The following is a 19,306-nucleotide window of genomic DNA, read 5'->3' as shown; positions in this document are numbered from 1 at the left end:
AACTAGGTATATAAACAGACTTCTCTAACATGATGGAGAATATCATCTTATGATGAAGCTGATTGACACCATCTAAGAAGAGCCAGATTTAGTGTTTAAACCTTTCAGTCCTTTCCATACAAGTTAGGAAAAAGATGCAGTTCCATTGCCTATCACTGTCACCTAATAAGAAGTGAACAAAAAACATTGCAATCATGTGTGTCCCAGGTATTGATTGGTGTGAGTGATACCAGTCATTCACAAGAGTCCCCACTTTAGGAATGAGAAAGTTAAGTGCCATGAGAAATACTTTTGATAGAGCAATTACACGTTGCTCTGGTAACACAATAGTGTGAGCTCAGTCTCGGGAAGTCATAGAAAAATCCAAATTTTACCTCTTTTTACAGTTGATATTTGAAGTGTTATAGGAATGCATTAGGGAAAGAGATGGAAGAGGGAGAGAAAAGCACATGTGTGAAGGTTGCAGTGTAACCAAGTGCTCTGAGAAGGTCAAGCCTGGATGTTGGGAAATGAGTTTACATGGCTTTTGTAGTAATTCGTACAAGCGATTGTGCCTAGATCAGTGCAGTGAAGTGGTAATGGGGAACGGTAGAGGCAACTGAGTAGTACTATCTCAGTATTGACTGAGATAGGGTCAGTAGGATAACTGATGGTGAGGGCAGAGTCAGCAGCCATCACTTGAGATCTCCTGCTCCCCATGGTGGATGGTGAGCACTAGGAAGGATGCAAGATGAGTATAGTTTGGGCATGTGGAGTTTGAGAATCTGTGAGCCAACCAATTGGAATTATGTGGTAGTTAATTGGATGCATAGGTGTAAAGTTAAGTATAAGTAAGTTAACTTACATAGGTGTAAGTTAAGTATTTCCTAGGTGGAAATACTAAATGGCAGGGATTAGATGAGAGTTACAAGGAAGAGTTTGTTCAGAGTAAGGCCCTTTGGAGGAGATGCTAAGGACAGGGGAGAAAAGAAGCCAGATATGAAGGACCTCAAACCATTGAGGGCCCATTAGAGGTTGGTGATTATTAATGTAGAGTGCTGGAAATCTCTTTGGTCTAGTGGTTTCTTCTCCAATGCCCAGTAGCTTGTGGAGAAGGCAGAGGCTTGGATTCTATGAGTTTCAATTAATGCAGAGGATGAGAAATTAAAATCAGAGATGTAAATACTGTAAAGGAGGAAAACTTACAGTTTGTAGTATAGCTTGTTGTGAAGAAACAAGTTCAAGTTTGGATTTGAATTTTGGAGTGCCTGAGACACTTAACCTAAACCTAAACTATTTTGCTCCTGTTTTGAAATGACCCTCTCAAAGTGTTAAAAAAAATATTAATTGATATTCACAACAGACAACTCTGACCATCCATCATTCAAGACACCTGCCTCAAGAGGAGTGGAGTGAGGATAGTTTTGTCCCTGTTTCTTGGCATAAACATTTGGTGGGATTTTAGTACATGTCAAAATGTCTGTGTGAAACAACTGTATTAGCATTTAACTATCACTTAATAGCTTTGTGATATTGGGCAAGTGATGCAGTTCATAATTCTGTTTCCTCTGCAGGAGATGTTCATATCTGCCTCATAGGATTCTTCTAAGGATTAAATGTGTCAGTAAATTGCTTAGCAGAGTGTTAGGCTTGCAGTGAGCACTAAAATAAACACACAAACTAACCAACCCATACTAGTGGAAGCTAAGAGTTGGCCATTTTTAGCTAATGGTATTAGCAGGAAAATTCAAGAGGCTCAGCTAAGAAACAGTGAGAATTAATTCACTGAAGTTGACAATTATAAAAGAAATATACCAAAATTAATATGCTTCCTAAATACTGGAAACATCTAAGAAAATGTAGTGGCGAAAAAATGTAGGTTCGCTCTAGAAAATAAACTAAATTTAAATATCTTAATAAGCTTAAAAAATACATAGATCAGTGTGAAGAAAGCTAGAAATGTAGCTAACGACAAGATGGTGTAAATGCATGGAGGCATTCCATATTCCCACAGTGGAAGTGGAGGCAGTGTTGTGAAAAATACCAGTTTTCTTCAAATAATCCATGATTTTAATGTAACTTCGGTTGAACTACTAGTTTTAAAACTTTACAATGACTCCAGTTCTTCTTTGGAATAGAAGTGAGAATAATGAAGAAGAATAATTATTCTGGGATACTTAGTTTAGTGGAATCAAAATGTTCAATACACAGAATAATTTAAACGATTTCATGTGGGTATAAAATACCCCAAGTATTGAGCAACATTCAAATAATATGAAAATTTACATTTATCGTAAAATTATTTCAAGTCAGAGGAGAATTGATGGGACAATTGATAAACCATATGGAGGAAAAAAAGAAAATTAGATTTCTGTCTTCTATTTTGGAGAGGTAGAATAAAAAAGTTTAATGTTAAGAAGTAACTGAAGGAAATAAAGAATATTTATTTAACTTTGGGATGGGAAAGTATTCCAAACATTACACTAAGGCAGGCAGCATAAGCAAAAAATTCTCCAGACTTGGGTGTGTAAGTTATATGTAGCTATGAAAGAATTAAAAGGAAGACAGAAAACTGAAAGAGGTTGCATTCCATTGACAGAGGGCAGTTATCTTAATCAAAAACCTTTTTCAATGAATAAAGAAGACTATATTTCTAATTTTAACAATACTGGCATAGCATATGATTGGGATGTTCATAAAGAAAGTGAACATGAAACATTATTTCAGTAGTGATAAAAAAAATTGGAAGTTAAATAAGATACTTTCATCAGAATGGCAGAGATTTAAAAAAATCATATTGACAGGATGTGTGGAAATGGGAACTCACATGTGGTTTTGATTGTAGTATAAACTGTTATACTACCTATCTAGAGGAAAGCCTTAAGAAATATTATACATTCTTTGTGTGGAATATTTTGACAGGTGTACAAAGGACACAAGTGTGATTCACAGTAGCATTTATGATGGCAAAAAAAAAAAAGGTAACAGTCTAAATGACTCTGATTAGATTTGTTAAATTATGGTCACATATATACATAAAAGAACAGTATGTGCCTATTATAAAACTGGTTCAGGTATGGATGCATTGAAATAGAAGGGTATTCCTGATTTTCTTTTGAGTGAGAAAGCAGGCTATAGAGTTCCTTTTTTTTTGTTAAACTGTGTGTGTCTTTATATATAGTCCTGTATCTATATGTTTTACCATATTTGTGAAATGTAGTGAGTGGTTATCTCGGAGTGGTTTTATGGGTGAGTTATTTTATTTTTGTTAATACTTTAGTAGCTTTCTACAGTGGATGTAAATATACATTGTATGGTAACTTCTGGTAACAAAATTAATGATGTACATTGTAACATTTAGAAGTTAAGTCAGTAAATAATCAAGGTATGTAATCTTTCTAATCATCCACCCATTCTCCCTTCCACCCTCACACACTCCTGTCATAAAATCAGAAGTTAGTGGTAGAGTTGATGTGAGTAGTGAATCCATGACTTTGATCCGATTGTAAGCTTTCTTGGATGATAGTGACTTTGCTAGTTGTGGCTGCAAAGGATGCCCTCAGAGCACTGATACAGCAGTTACTGTCCATGGCTGCATTCTCAGGGTCTGTGTGGTTGCATTTAAATTTTTGGATCTTACGTTAAAATCTGTCCTATAGGTTTTTCTCTCTAAACATATCCATAGGATGGGCCTTTGCATATTTCAAGCAGAAATTCAAGGATATTGAGCTGCTTTTATACTTTTTAATTGAGTTAATATTAATCTGTGCATGGATCAGAATTAGACAGAGTGGTGGTTCACTAATGAGTAACCCAAGTGTGGGCTTCCAGAGAGGTGGTTGGGGAGGATAAAACAGGTTCACCCTTGCTTGATGGTCCTCAGGCAAACCATGTGTTGTGCAGCCTTTCTTCTTTCTTGGCAAAGCAAGCTGTGGAAGACTCAAAACGAGTATTCTCGTTGCTGAGATTGTCTGTATGTGGAGATTTTCCAATATTTCCGAAATATCCTTCTCTTCTAGGAGTTACGGTTTGCCGGTTGTCCCTGAACCTGCTGGATGCACACCAGAATTACCTGGGGAGATTATTAAAAATACAGATTCTTGGGCCCCACCCCCGGAGACTGTGAATCAGTAAGTAGATCTGGGGTAGGGCCTGGGAATTTGTATTTTTAAACAACTAACTTCAGGTGATTCTGATGCCATCAGACCTAGTGTTCAGGAATCACTGGTTTAACAAAAGTAAATACGGTGGTTTGGTATGGCCTTTTTATTTGAGGTAAAACATGAACTAAGTAGTTGAAATAGAATCATTTTACAACATAAGAACATTTTAAATAATTAGCATGCTTTGCCTCCTTTTAAAGTCGCTCCCCAAGTAGGGAGAAAAAGAGAGCTCGTTGGGAGGAAGAAAAAGACAGATGGAGTGACAGCCAGAGCACTGGCAAAGAGAAGAATTATACCTCAATAAAGGAAAAAGAGCCGGAGGAGACACTGCCTGACAAAAATGAGGAAGAGGAAGAAGAACTTCTTAAACCTGTGTGGATCCGCTGCACCCACTCAGAAAACTACTACTCCAGTGACCCCATGGATCAGGTGGTAGGTCTGAGAAGCTATAGACCAGGGTTTCTCAATTTTGGCACCTTTGGCATTTGGAGTCGGATAATTCTTTGGTGGGGCCCGCCCGTGCATTGTAAGATGTTGAGCAGCGTCTCTGGGCTGTATGCATGGGATGCCAGTAGGACCCCTCCGCGCTTGTGATGCCGAAGCTGTCTTCAGATGCTGCCAGGTGGCCCCTCCTCCCCTCCCCAGTTGAGAACCACTGCTGTAGACCAAAGTTGTTTTATACAACCAAATGCAAGAGTGCTGCAGTAGATTAATTAAAGTATCTCTTCATTCTGCATTCTTATAACACTGCTAGTCTTGATACTGGTGGTTTGATCAGCTCTCACACATAACTACTGTATGCAGTTTGTGGTTATGTGTTTATGTGTATCTTTTCCCCCGCAAAATGGGAAATAAGAATTTGAGTTTGTCTCTTATAAGTCTGTCCTTGACCAAAGATAACCATGGGAAGTTTTCCCATGCATGTTGGCTGCCTTTGGGGAAGCAGGGATCGTCACCCGTCACCCTTTCTGGGCTTGTGAGAGATTCAGTGCACTTGCTGCTCGAGGCGAGGCTCCCGGCCTTGGTAGCCCACTCTCTCGTTCCTGTATCCAACTCCACGACCTCCTCTTTCATATGCTCTTCTCTTTTTCCTTTTTTTCCATTCCATTCCATTTCCTTTTATCTCCATTTTATTTTCGGTCACCCTCTTTTTTAGTCTCTTTCTCCTGGGAGGTGTTATGACTCCATCCCACTAGTTTAGGCCTGTTTGCCACAGGTAGACACTGGGTAATGCTCACTGATTAAATGGATGAGTGGAGGAATGGTCATCTACTGGTTTGGGAGGTGAGAAGTTACAGATGTCTGATTTAGTAGATGGGGCTAGATAAAAAAGCATTCTCTTTGGAATTTTGTGAATTCCTAGCTTCTACTTGGCCTGGGATGTTATCTACAGGGAACTTAAAAGTAGACTCTCTTATCTTAAGAAAAAAGAATTTGAGAGATCTCATGGTGGTGTGGTCTTCTGTTTGGTAAACTAGAGCAGGGTTTTAAGTCGTGGTTCATGTGATGCAGGAAGGGGAAAGCTTACATGCTGAGCGCCTTCATGGTGCTGCAGCTTTACTCGTGCTTCCCCCATCACCTCACTTCATCCTCAAAACATGACTGGAAAGAAGGTATCTGTCGGTTAAGAATGTGGGTGTGAGTCATGCTTGACTAATCGTGACTTAAAGAAGCGGCGTTTATTTCTCTCAAGTTGTCTGGAGGGACATGGTGGCTGGTGTTCATTCGGTGGGTCACTGATGGCAGGGCTCTTGGTTGACATCTGCTGCCTCTGGAGAGTCCATCCCGTGCCTGGGATGGCCCCAGGGATCGTGTGGGGTAGGGCCTTCCTCCAGGAACTTGCTCGGAGCTCGCGTGGATCTTGTCTTCCATCTCTTTCCCCCGGCTACATCTTAGGTCTTTCCCAGGGTTTCGTTTTCCTTTGCTGCTATAATAAATTTCCACAGACTAAATGGCCCACCACAGCACACATTTATTAGCTCACAGCTTTGTAGGTCAAAACTCAAACTTATGTCTTACTGGCTAAACCAAGGTGTCAGCAAGGCTGTGTTCCTTTCTGGAGAGAATCTGGTTTCTTGCTCTCTCAGGTAGTTAGCAGAGTTGAGTTCCTTGTGGCGATGGGACAGAGGTCCTTGTTCACTTGCTGGCTGGCTGGTGCAGGTTGCTTCCAGCTTCTGTGGGCCGTGTGCATCCCTTGGCTCATGGATCCCTTCCTTCGTCTTCAGAACGAGCAAGTGCAGGTTGAGTGTCTCCTGTGTGTTGAGAATCTCCTGACTCTTCTTTCAACTGCACCTCTCACTACTGTTGGGAAAGGTTTCCCGCTCTTAAGGGCTCTTGTTAGATTGAGCCTGCCCAGATTATCTGGGATAATCTCCTCTTCCCAAATTCTTTAATCACATCTGCAGAGATTTTTTTGCCACATAAGGTAACATCTTTGGTTCTGGGGGATTAGGACAGAGACATCTTTGAGGGTCAGAGGGACTCTGGCTGAGCCTACTTTTCCTGAGACCAGGAATTCTCTACCCAAATCTGAAGGGAATCATGGTTCTTTTAGCAAGGAAGAGGGAGAATGGCTGCCATGGATATTAATATCTTTAAAATAGGGGCGCCTGGGTGGCTCAGTGGGTTAGGCCGCTGCCTTCAGCTCGGGTCATGGTCTCGGGGTCCTGGGATCGAGTCCCGCATCGGGCTCTCTGCTCAGCAGGGAGCCTGCTTCCCCTTCTCTCTGCCTGCCTCTCTGTCTGCTTGTGATTTCTCTCTGTCAAATAAATAAATAAAATCTTAAAAAAAAAAAATCTTTAAAATAACAAAGGTGAAGACATTGAGGCTCAAAGAGCTTAAACAGGCATAGCTTTTTTTCCTTCTACTTTTATGGGTATATTAAAACTGGTGTAGAAGGATAACTAATAAACTAGAAGCCCAACATTGACCTTTGTGTTTTGTCTTCTGGTGTAGAGAGGTAGAAAAATGTCAACTAGCCTAGATTTGCCGATGTCGGTAATGAGTTGAGGCTTTACCTCTTTCGGGACAGCCAGATTTTAGGATTCTCTTTAGTTTGCTTTTTATGTCTGGTAGGTCTGGCCCTTACATTTTCAAAATTACTAAGTTGAAGAGTATGGCATTTAAAGTGATTTCAACCTAGGAAGAGAGAGTGGGGCAAAGTGGAGAATTTCCTCTAGACACGCATTGTGGAACCCTGTGTTTGTGGAGTGTATGCTCATGTGCGTGTGTGTCTGTGTCCCTGTATTTATGGGGTGTATGTGTGTGGGGGAGGATATAAAAGATGTTAACTTCTTCCTTTTTTTTTTAAAGCTTCTAGTTATTTATTACAGAGAGAGGGAGTGCGCAAGTGAGGGGAGGGGCAGAGGGAGGAGAGAGAGAATCTTGAGCAGACTCTATGCTCAGCTCAATCTCATGGCCCTGAGATCATGACTTGAGCTGAAACCAAGAGGCAGATTCTTAACTGAGCCACGCAGGTACTCCTGTCTTTGGCACTTAGATGCTACCAAGATGTTCCTTTTTAAAATTTTTTTTTTAATTTGAATATAGTTGACAATATTACATTTGTTTCAGGTGTGCAACACACAACCTGTTTCCCTTATGTTATGCTCAAAAGTGTAGCTACCACCACCTGTCATCATGTGATAGTATCACAATGTCATTGACTGTATTCCCTATGCTGTGTCTTTTATCCCTGTGATTTCTTTATTCCATAGGATATTTATAGTAGATATTTTTAGTAGTGGGAAAGTGTATGTTCCATAGGAGAGTGTCAGCTATCATGATATCCTGTGTGGGGCAGGGGTCATAATTTATTTTGTCATATCAGAAGGGCATAAATGAACAGTTCTTATGTTTCTCAGTGTTGGCAGAGTGCATTTTCATGAGGATTGTGTTAGCCATAAATGTTGTATGTGCTTCAGAACACCATTGCCAGTATTAGGAATTTTGTTTTTAAAAGTTTGTTAAGTTGAAGGAGATGGCATCTTGCTGTTACAAATCCTTGATTATTTGTGAAGTCCTATGTCTCTTTGGTATGGCTATTGTTGATGTAGTTCCTAATATTGATCCTTTCTTTTTCAAAGGGGGATTCTACTGTGGTTGGAACAAGTAGGCTGCGTGACTTATACGATAAATTTGAGGAAGAGCTGGGGAGTAGGCAAGAAAAGGCCAAAGCCGCTAGACCTCCATGGGAGCCTCCTAAGACGAAGCTAGATGAAGATTTGGGTGAGTCACCAATTTCGGACCAACTTCTAAACCAAGACCCTGGACTCTTGTTATTGCTGAAACCTTGACTTTGGAGATGAGTTCTTGAGAGTCACACATTGAAATTTCTTCTTTCATCTTATTTTCCTTAATTATGGTCAGCAAAAAACTTAACAATGGAACTTTCTCTTTTTTGATCTTATTTTTCCTTACTTAATAAGAGATCTCATTTGCAGGGCATGTTAAAAGTCATGTCCCTTATAGAATTGTTTAGTCTTAGAATCAGAAGGGACCATAGACCAGCCTCCCCACCAAAAGCAGGAGCCTGTTAACCCCAACCCTGTGCCTGTGCCACTCATGGACAGGCATTCTGTGTGGCCCTCTCCACTGCCAGGGGGCTCCTGCTTTGATGAGGAAATGCTAGTGCTAGGCCAGCTCTGATCGAAGGTTTCTCTCAACTCACACGGATACTTTCCGTAATTTTCTCATATGGTGGTCTATTTTTCCATGTGTATTCTGAGGTTTCAAGTAGATGCTAAGATCTTTGAGGATAGAAATTGCTTTTTACCACTTTGAGGCCTTAGCCCCTAACAGAAAGCGAGTCACAGATGAGGCATCCACTATGCCTTTTCCATGTTCTTTGGCTCTCATCTGCCCATCCTCATTATGTCTCCCAGCTGAGAGGTAGTGTCCACGCTGGGCAAAAACACTGATGAAACCAGCTGGCCTGGGTTCAAATCCCTGCTCTACCACTTGGTATGTGACCTTAGATAAATGATTTAATCTCTCTGTGCCTTACTTTTCTCATCTGTAAAAGAAGGAAGACAATAGCATCTATCTTATGCAATACACTAAAAAATCCAGCTGTGTAATTGTTGGGTTTTATTACTATGCTATACTACGTTAATCTCTTGTAGGATTAACCTAAGTTCTAAGTCTGTTTTTTAAAATTGTGGTAAAGTACACATTACACAAAGTGTACCATTTAACCACTTTTTAAATATACAGTTCAGTAGTATTGAGACCATTTACATTGTTGTGTAGTCTCCAGAACTTTCATTTTGCTCAACTTAAACTCTGTACCCATTAAACAGTTCCCCAGTCCCTCTTCCCATTAACTTCTGGCAACCATCATTTTGCTTTCTCTTCTGTGAATTTGAACTCCAGTCTGATACCTCCTAGAAGTAGAATCACACAGTATTTGTATTTTTGTGACTAGCTTACCTCACTTAGAAAACTTCTCAGTCTTTTTATCTAGTCACTTCCAAGGACTAAAACCATCTTTTGCTCCTATGGAGAGAAAAAAATCTAAAATCTTTAGTCTGGTAATCAGAGCCTTCACTCTGGCATTTATGATACCCGAACTCCTTATCTCCTGGTATTTTTCTGCGGGGCCTTTGCTCTAGCCAGTCTGCCTGGGCTCTTCCCTCCATGCTTTGGTCCGAGTGCCCCCTTTGCATTCCTTTCCCTTTAGCCCCTCATCAGCCTGTCTCTGCCCCATCTGTGTGTCTGGATCACATGTACCCCTTCCAGGAAGTCTCAGGGACCCTCTGGGTCAGGGTGGACTCGGCCTTTTTTTGAATTACTGCATTTTTTAAAATGTGAGAGTCCACACTACCACTGTGCTTTGCATTGTCTCTGGTATTGTTCATTAGGTGTTTCTCTGAAACTGCTTCCATTTTTTCCATAACTAGATTGTGACTTAGCACCATGGGCTCTATTATTTTCATAATAATATTTTCATAATCCATGGGCTTAGCGGAGTGCTTGGTGTGGGGTAGGCACCCAGATGTTTGCTGAAAGAATAAACAATTGTGAATTTCTTCATCTTCTCTGTTTTTCCCCTGACCTATATTAGAGAGTTCGAGTGAATCCGAATGTGAGTCTGATGAGGACAGCACCTGTTCGAGCAGCTCAGACTCTGAAGTTTTTGACGTCATTGCAGAAATCAAGCGCAAAAAGGCCCATCCTGACCGACTGCATGATGAGCTTTGGTACAATGACCCAGGGCAGGTACGCATATTTTTATGTTGTGTTCTTGCTGTGAAGGTTGCAGACCCACACATCACATTTATGACTCCAGGTTCAGAAGATGCATGTTGGCTGGTATGAAAACTGAATTTTACTCTTGGGGTTCTGTGTCATACCTTGAAGCTTATTTCTTTTCAGCTTCAGAGTTCAGTCCAAAGCATAAGCACCAGAGCAACTGTCTCTTGAATCAAGTTTGACGATGTTTGTAAATTCTGTGTTAGGGAGCAGGATAATGGTGCTGCCTCATTAAACCTGCAGTAAATGGAAGGAGACTAATGGTAGGCTGCGGGAGAGAGCACTTGTAGGTCTTTTTAAAAGCAATTCATCTGGAAGGTATCTTGCAGCGATATAGTAAACAATGTCTTAAGTCCTGTAAGACTTCATATTTCTTAGTTGGTAATAGTCACAATTCCTTGTAAGTTCTGTTCCTTGTTAAGCACTTTTGAGCTAATGATGTCATAGCTGGACATAATCATTTTTATTTTTATTTACTGTTTTATTATGAAGTAAAACTTCATACCAAATAGTATCTTTATAAAAGATTTGTACTTTGTAAATATATAATACATATAAAAATAGTATCTTTAATGCACACGAAGTTATTAAGCATAATAAAACATATGCCTATCAAAAGATAATGTGAAATTTATACTTTATAAATAAATGCATACAATTCTATATTAATTTGAATGCCCTTCTGGTTCTTGGTAGATGACAGCTATCTGAATGGTTTTTTTCTTTAGAATTAATATAGGTGGAATGCCTGACAGAAATTTATTTTTGTGATACTTTTTGCTCTCTTGGAATTGACTAGAAATGTTTAAAAATTGTGAAGCATTTTGAGTATTACTTTATGTTATTAACCATGCATATGATCTCTCTAAACAGTTTTAGTGAGTTATAAATCACACACTATGCAATTTACACACTTAAAGGTGTACAATTCATTTTTTGTTAGTGTAGTCTTGAGATTTAACAGCCATCATAATTTAATTTTGGAACATTTTTGTTTTCCCTAAAAGAAATCCTGTGTCCATTAGTTGTCATACCCTTTTCCCCATATGTGGTCTTCTTAACACTCTGTTGTTCTGTCAAGAAGCCTATCCCTTGGTTTCTATACGTTTCTCCTCCCTTCCTCCCTTCCTTCTTTGAGAGAGAGAGAGAGAGAATGAGCTGGGAGGGGACAGAGAGAGAGGGAGAAGCAAGCTCCCTGCTGAGCAGGAATCCAATGCAGGGCTGATCCCAGGACTCTGGGATCATGACTGAGCTGAAGGCAGATGCTTAACCGACTGAGCCACCCAGGTGCCCTTGTATGTTCTTATTTTTATTAGAGATTTACAAAGGCCTTCTGTGTAGTCTCACCCCTCTGTTTACTATGTTTGGTTTGTGTCGTCTGTACAGTTGAGCCTTGTAAAGCCTGAGCTGCCCTGGGGCCCGAGACCCTGGTAAAAGACGGGAATGTAGGATGTCTGTGTGCTTTTCTGGAAATCAGGGAGCACGAAGTGATTTCTGCACTGACCAGCATTTGGAGTGTGTTGTGATATTTGGGTGAAGCCCATCACAACTCGGTTTGCCAAATGTTACTTTGGATAATATCTTAATGTGATTTTTTTAGGTAGCAGTGTTATCCCTCTGCAGTGCCGCCTGAAGCTTTAGGTTTCCCAAAAGGATAAAGAAAGCATTTTTCAGTTTAATATTTGTGTTTGAAGTTTTATTGAGACATTTAGCCCTAGAACTTTAAGGAAATTGGTGTGTTACTTGTTAGTTCCATATACCTACATCTATATATTTTTAATAAATACAAAGAAAGTGAGAAATGGAACTCCGTGTCTCCATTCTTCCAGCTGATGCTCTGGTCTCTGTTTTGATTGAGTATTACCATTTGTATTGAGTAAACTCATGAAACTGGCTTTTAAGGCCCTTTATGATTTGGACCGCAGTTCAGCATCTTTTGTCTTCTTGCTTGTATAAATTCTGTTTAGATGGGTCTCATGTCCCTGGAGCATAACGTAGGCTTTCTTCCCTCCCTTTCTTTCCTCCTGTGTTGCCTCATGTAGAATAGCCATCTTCTTTTTCTGTCTTGTTCGCCCTTCACATTTTGTTCCTTTAAAACCAGTGGGGGGGCGCCTGGGTGGCTCCGTGGGTTAAGCCTCTCTGCCTTCGGCACAGGTCATGATCCCAGGGTCCTGGGAGAGAGGCCCAAATTGGGCTCTCTGCTCAGCAGGGAGTCTGCTTCCCCCTTTCTCTCTGCCTGCCTCTCTGCCTACTTGTGATCTCTCTCTGTCAAATAAATAAATTAAAAAAACAAAAAAACAGTGGTATGGTATAGTTCACATGGACTCTTTCCCTTTTTCTTTAAATTACTAAGTATATCCTATGTATGTTATTTCTCCTGTCTAAAGTAACTATTCCTTGAATACATAGACCCTGAGTTATTTGTCACCCTCCTTCCCCCCTAATGCTTAGCAGTCATCTTTCTATCCAAGAGGCATTCAGCAATTACTCACTCATTCTATCATGTGAGTGTAGTTTATGGCAGTAAAAGGAATTCAGGTGAAAAAGCAGACATTGGCTCACCTGATTAGCATTGAGTTTCTCTGCTTCTGGTAGGATTTTTTCCCCCCCTCTGCTTTAGATACCTTTAGGTTTCCCTTTTGGAAACATTTAATTGGCAGGTCACCTTCAGAGCATTGTGTGTTCCTTCAGGATATAAAATATGCTTTTCTTTTGTGAAAGAGTCATTTTTCTGGAATAAGAAGCAGGAGAAACACACTGGAAAGTCGTAGGAGAAGATGGGGGTAAACAGTGCACTGACATTGATATTTTCTGCTTGGCTGCACAAATAACTCGGGAATCCAGCATCGTCATATGGTTTCTCTGTATCAGACAATATAGACAGTCTGCAGCATTATTGGTTTTGGAACATCCGTTTAATCTTCTAGCCGTGACAGCCTCTTCAGAGCTCCTATACTTGTGACATTAAAACCCACACAGTTTCGGAGGCCTCATTGTGCATGGTGTGGATTTCCCCCCCAATAAAAAAGAATTACATTCTGTTTCTGACAGATGAATGATGGGCCACTCTGCAAATGCAGTGCCAAAGCCAGACGCACAGGAATCAGGCACAGCATTTATCCCGGAGAAGAGGTAACTCATTTGGCTTATTATATTTGTAAGTGCTGAGAAGCCAGAAGTAGACAGATGCTGTTGCTGTTCTTTTCCCACAAATGAAATAATACCATCGAAATAGTCTTTTTTTTATCTTCCCTAATAGTCTCCGTTACTGATAATTGGAGAAGAAAAGTACTTGGGTTTTGAGGGGTAGAGTGGGGAATGCTATCAAGGAACTTTAAAAAGTTTTGGAAGATTCATTCTTTAAAACAGGCAGGGTATATTTGAGGGGGTTTTGTTGTTATTTTAAATATCTTAAGACTGTACGCCTGGTAATTTTTTCATGATTTTATTATAAATGGTTATGAATGGCCTTGGAAAAATGATCTTACTAAGTAAGCTGTGGTAAGGCACATTTTCTCTTCCCTTAGGGATATATAGGTCTATAAGGGTGTGCTGTTATCCTCGATAGTCTGGGGTCCCCACTAAACTGTGAGTGGCACACGGACTGTTTGACCCCATCCCCTGGTTCATCAAGGACACTCCAAATATGTTTGAGTGAATGAGTTGAATTCTTCATATCATAGAGATTCATGTAACTGCTCCCTTTCAATTATTTTCCCCCCGCCATCTTTTATTTTTATGTTATTAATGGCAGATTATCACTTAATGATCCATCATACTATGTGTAATCATAGTACGTGTAAATCCTTAATTTCTCTGGAAGACTGGTTTGAGACCATAATAGTAAAGAAAATAAAGACTATGAGGCAGTGATGGATTCTTTTAACTGCTTCTTTGCTTTTACCTCGTTTGTCTTTGGGTGTCCGCAAGTGTAGCAAGGGACTGCGACAGGATCTGCACTTCGTGGGTGTCCACGCCTGTGCCTCAGGTGGGGCTCTCTGGAAGCAGGTGCTGCAGTAGAGTTTGCAGTATGAGATGTTTCGTAGGGATCAGGCAAGAAGAGAGTGGAGGCAGGAGAAGTCCCCCTGTGACGGGTCTCATAAAGCCACAATTACTGGAATTGTCTTGCATCAGGCTGGCCTAGCCTTCACACCTTCTTTGCCCGCTGTCCTCAGAGTGGCTGCCCTGGGAAGGGCATGATTTTGGGGTGGGGGGCTCTATAGCAGAAGCTGACTCTGAAGGAGCCGGTGGCTGTAGGCTGTCTGCTCTCTCGACAGCTGGGCAGCAGGCCCTTTGAAGGAGGATCTGGGTGGATGGCTGTGCTGGCTGAGAACTGGTGGGAGGCAAGCCCATACTCAGAGTACATGTTTGTTCCTGTGAGACAAACTTCAAGGTGAATGGGGCCTACGTAGCCAACTACCTACTAAGTGGCAGGTTGGTCTTCTCAAGGACTGAGGAGCATTTTGGGGGTTCATCATTGGTCATTGTAGATGGCCTGTTGGATGTTCAGTATTGGCTGTTAGTTTAGCCAAGGTAAGTCAGGTCCCTGATGTTGGGCTCATGAGAATCCTCTGCCTGTGCTGCTGTGGCCCCTTCATTCATGTGCCCAGACTGTCAGCTCTGGGTGCCGACGACTGAGGCTGGCTGGCCCCATCTGGCCGAGTCATTTGTCAGTGAGGTGGTTTAGTACCTCTTCCATGGTCTGTGCTCTTCAGTGTACACCCACACGTGATACAGAGATTGTCGCATTCGCTCCCACTTACGTACCCACACGTCTACCCCAAGACCTTTTTTGGTTTTAATTAAAAAAATTTTTTTAAGTAATCTCTACATCCACTGTGGGGCTCGAACTCACAACCCCAAGATCAAGAGGCACATGCTCCACCGACTGAGCCAGCCAGGTGCCCCTGCCCCAAGACATTCTTATCCCTGATCTTCCAATCTTTTTCCTTCTAGGCCTCTGACCAGCTGGCATGGCCACTTGCTTCTGCCATGAGTCCATCTATATTCTAACCTCAGTCTACTTCTCTTTCCACACAAAGTGGATGACCAGGTACATTGCCTGAAACTCTGCTCACTAGAAAGACTTTCCCTCATTACTGTCTTTCAGATTCCTCCCTGAATGAGGCTGCATCACAGTCCGTCTTCGGCTTGCTCCCTGACCCCTGACTGACTTATTTGCAAACCCAGCTTGGGCTTTTCCCTCTGCCTTCATCCTTCAGTCCTCGGTCAGCCGCTGAGTGAGGGTGCTGGTGGGACAGGGACACCTGCTCCCGCGGCCTGTTTGTGCCTGCTGCTGCTGCGTGTGCCTGGTTCTGGATGTGCAGGCTCCCATCTTAGGACGGATGGTTGCCGGTCCCTTCCAGACTTCTGCCCGGGTCAGACTGACAGAACCCAGCTCGTGCTGGGCTGTTCAGCCACATGCCTTCCGTGTCTTCCCTGGCCGGTAGCACACTGGTGGTTTCTCAGAGGCATATTGTTGTTCTTCATGGTAGACAGCATGGCTTTGCTCCAGAACACCAGATACCAGCGTTGTGATTCTCCCTGTGTGGCCAGACTCCCCTCAGCATCTTTTCCCACCAGCAATGTAGGATTTGCTGAATTACATGGCCCCCCGCAGCAGGGCTACTCGCGCTATAGCTTGGAACTGCTAGAGCCTTCCACGGGAACCTCACTCCCAGCTGGTAGCCTTCTGTGCCGCTCCAGGACTGGGTGGGCACAGTGTTCCAAGGTGGGGGTTAGCCTGCCTCCCAGAGAGGCCTGCCTGGTGCTGTGCTTTCTTCACTGTAGGAGGTGGAAGATGCAGTGATTTGTCTGTTACTGTGGACTGATGTCTTGGCACTCAGATCCCTGGTTCTTAAAAATGTTTGTGGCTGTGGTAGGCCCCTGAATCGTTGTAGGGGGTCTCCCATACCCTCTGGAGCATGCGTGCTTTGCCGAGGCTTTTAGTTTGATAAACATCGAGTCACAGATGCAGTGAAGGTTCATGTTCCACAGCACGTCCAGAAGGTCGAGAGCGCCCTGGACTGTTGGGGCAGTGAGTGGGAGAAGTAGGACAGCCTGGCAGCAAAGCTGTAAATGTCCTTTCTCTGTGAATGAGAATAGAATGTGAACTGTGTCTTATCTCATTCTATTGGGATGGAAAAGAATATATTCAGCAAATCACTTTGCACGTGAGGTCCTACGAGTCTGCTCTGAACTGTAGTGTATGGCACAGCTGAGCTTGTGGTAGTCTCTAATTATCCTGCAGGATCCTCCCCCCCCCTCCCGCCCCCGGAAGCCAGATTGATGAATTAAAGATATGATAACACTGTCACCCCTGTGTCTTTTGGATCCTATACCATCCCCTAAGAGTGATCTTGGTTTTGGTGCCTGTGTCAGCGATGGTAGAATTTCGATGGCTTCTGCTTGACCTTTTCCATTATGATGGCTCTTACTCCACAGAATAAGGACTGTGTGGGGTGGTGCCTCTACCAATTTTGTCAGTTCCAATGAAATGTTTCAGGGGCCAGGGGAAACGCCTCCTGGGCAGATCTGTGGATGCAGGGGACCTACTGGAAACAAGACCTTGACTGAGATTCCTTTTTTTTTTTTTTGTACCTTGGCTTCATATCACCAACTCTATAATGTGTACTGAAGTGATGTACTCAGCCTCTTCTGAGTAACAGTGTTGATTCAGATGCTCTGTCCAATATTCCTTGAACAATCTCGGTTCCCCTTTCCCCCGTGTACAGTGTTTTGGGTACATGGCCATAGGCCCTTTTGGGGGAGGACAGGGTTGTCATGACCATTTTTGCTTGCAATGGTGTTGTAGGGCCCTTCCTATTATAGATCTAGAACTGGGAAAGGGGTCATGACTTTATTGGAGCAACCTATCTCCAGCCCTTGGTTAACCATTCTTGATTTCGTCTGTTGGTACAAACTAAGTATTACTCTTTTCAGCTGTATTCTATGAACTGCTTCCATGACTTTTTGTGGGCCAGACCCCTTTAGTTGCCACTTGGATCTTGCTGGTTATGATGCTACTATGAGACCCGGCTTCTCACAATTAAGTCCCATCATCCTGACTCCCCTGTTTCAGAGTCCTTTCATCCCCACTGCTGTCAGCAAGCTCTGCTCTGTGACAGCCTCTCTTACAGTCAGCCCTGGCCTGCGGAGGAGGCCACCACTGATCTTCCTAGTGAGGCTGGTGTCCCTTCCCCAGCACATTCCTTTTGGCCCCTAGTAGATGGCCTTGACAAGTCCTCAGGGCCTTCCCATGGAATATGATAATCTGGTATATTTTTTAGTCACAGATAGTATATCCATTCTAATGCGCCCACTTCCTGACTCTTTGAATTACTTCCTTTTCTGTCATGGCAGTTTTGGTATTTTAACTACACTTATTGTGGACCATTGCTTTTTCATGCTTTTAGGAGACATCCTAGTAGGGGGTCCTGGCATCTGGTGTCCCGAATCCTGAATGCTCACAAGTCAGTGAACTCTTCCCTAACCACTTTTATGTTCTGGTGCTTTTGGTCAAGCACTCTCAGCGTCCGGTCTTGTGCAGCCTCCTGCTGCTGGCTCATGCGGGCTAGTTCTTGCAGTTCCTTTGAGATATAATCTCTCCTCGGAGCACCGCCCCCCCCCAGCTGGGTTATGCTGTGAAGTGACCCTAACTGTAGGCCTGTTGGCCAGGAGGGGAGACTATTTGAGGGGAGGCAGTGTTGCCTTGCAGGGTCTTCCATTGCCTTTAGATACAGTTGAGTCATTGCTCTTAATAGACAGGGTTGGACCACCTCTGAGGGGATGGATGATTTAGAAGGGTCTGGGGAGTTACAACCTGTATGTCTTCATTTCAGGTTTCCAGGTCTTGTCCCTTGGCATAACAGATCTACCCTGTCGGCTGTTAATTGTCTCTGAAGTCCAACCATCTCTGTCCCTGGGTTTGGTCTTGGCAGTGCAGGGGACAGCTTCTCTGTGTGCCTCCAGCAGTCCGTCTGGCTTCCAGTTGCCTTTCCTCCCCCTCTCCTGTTACATTTCTGTGGAGCAGTGGTTTTCCAGTTACAGCTTCACCTAGGAACTCCTTAGAAACCGGGTTCTCAGCCAGCCTCATCTGCTGAATCAGAAATCTTAAGGGTGGGAAGCAAGCAGTCTGAGGTAGAGCAAGCCCTCCAGTGATTTCAAGGCACACTAAAGTTTGAGGGACATGGTAGGGCATTAGGGGTGCTTAGCAATAGCCACCTATCCTGTTATCCTGGCAGCACACGTTCTCTCATAATCTTACATCCCTGGTTCACCGCACCTACTTCCACTGGTACACCCTCCCCAGTCATCATCTTTGGGAGTTTTCTGTTGGTCTGCCATCTGATGCTGGGGACTTCACCTCCCACCATGATGGGGTCCTCATTGCCAGTGGATGGTAAGTAATTTCAGCTCCAAAGTCCTATCTTATCTCCTGCTTTCTTGGATCATTCCTGGAGCTACACCCTGGATTCTCCAGAAATAGTTGCTAAGATGAAGTTTGGGTGCTTGATGTTTCTTAGAGAACTTTACCTGTGAGAGAAGGAATGTGTAAGCAGGACTGGACAGAGGATCAGTTGAACTATGAGGCCGCCTCAACAAAGCCCCTGTCAACCTGGTGGTGATCCAAGAAAGGAGAGCAAAAAAAGCATCAGTTTCTGTTTTCTTTTTCCCATCTTGAATTCCATGCTTGTTCTATTCTGCCGCCTCTTATGTGTCCTTCATTTTTGGTCCCTTCTGTTTTTACTGAGCATATTTAATGGTCCTTTCACCCCCCCCATCAAAACCTATTACTTTTAAGATTCCCCCACCCCTTTTTTAAGCACATTGGGAGTTTAGCCGAAGGTCAAGTATTGTGTTATGTTACAAATAAAAGGAAGATAGTCTTAGAAATTGAGATCTAGAAAGAT

At 42.7% G+C, this 19,306-nt stretch overlaps 1 protein-coding gene across 1 annotated transcript in view; it reads left to right on the top strand.

Moving 5' to 3' along the window:
• Positions 1–19,306, top strand: part of DROSHA (drosha ribonuclease III) — a 119,729-nt gene that overhangs the window by 10,166 nt on the left and 90,257 nt on the right. The window contains 5 exon segments of the mRNA XM_004738079.3: positions 3,999–4,109; positions 4,343–4,574; positions 8,228–8,369; positions 10,207–10,361; positions 13,446–13,526. Coding sequence (XP_004738136.2) covers positions 3,999–4,109; positions 4,343–4,574; positions 8,228–8,369; positions 10,207–10,361; positions 13,446–13,526 — 721 coding nt within the window.

The sequence above is a fragment of the Mustela putorius genome, unplaced genomic scaffold (genome assembly GCF_011764305.1).
Source record: "Mustela putorius furo isolate JIRA1106 unplaced genomic scaffold, ASM1176430v1.1 tig00000407_pilon_pilon_pilon, whole genome shotgun sequence".
NCBI lineage: Eukaryota > Metazoa > Chordata > Mammalia > Carnivora > Mustelidae > Mustela > Mustela putorius.
Note: the sequence above shows the minus strand (reverse complement) of the source record. Positions and strands in the feature narration are given on the sequence as shown.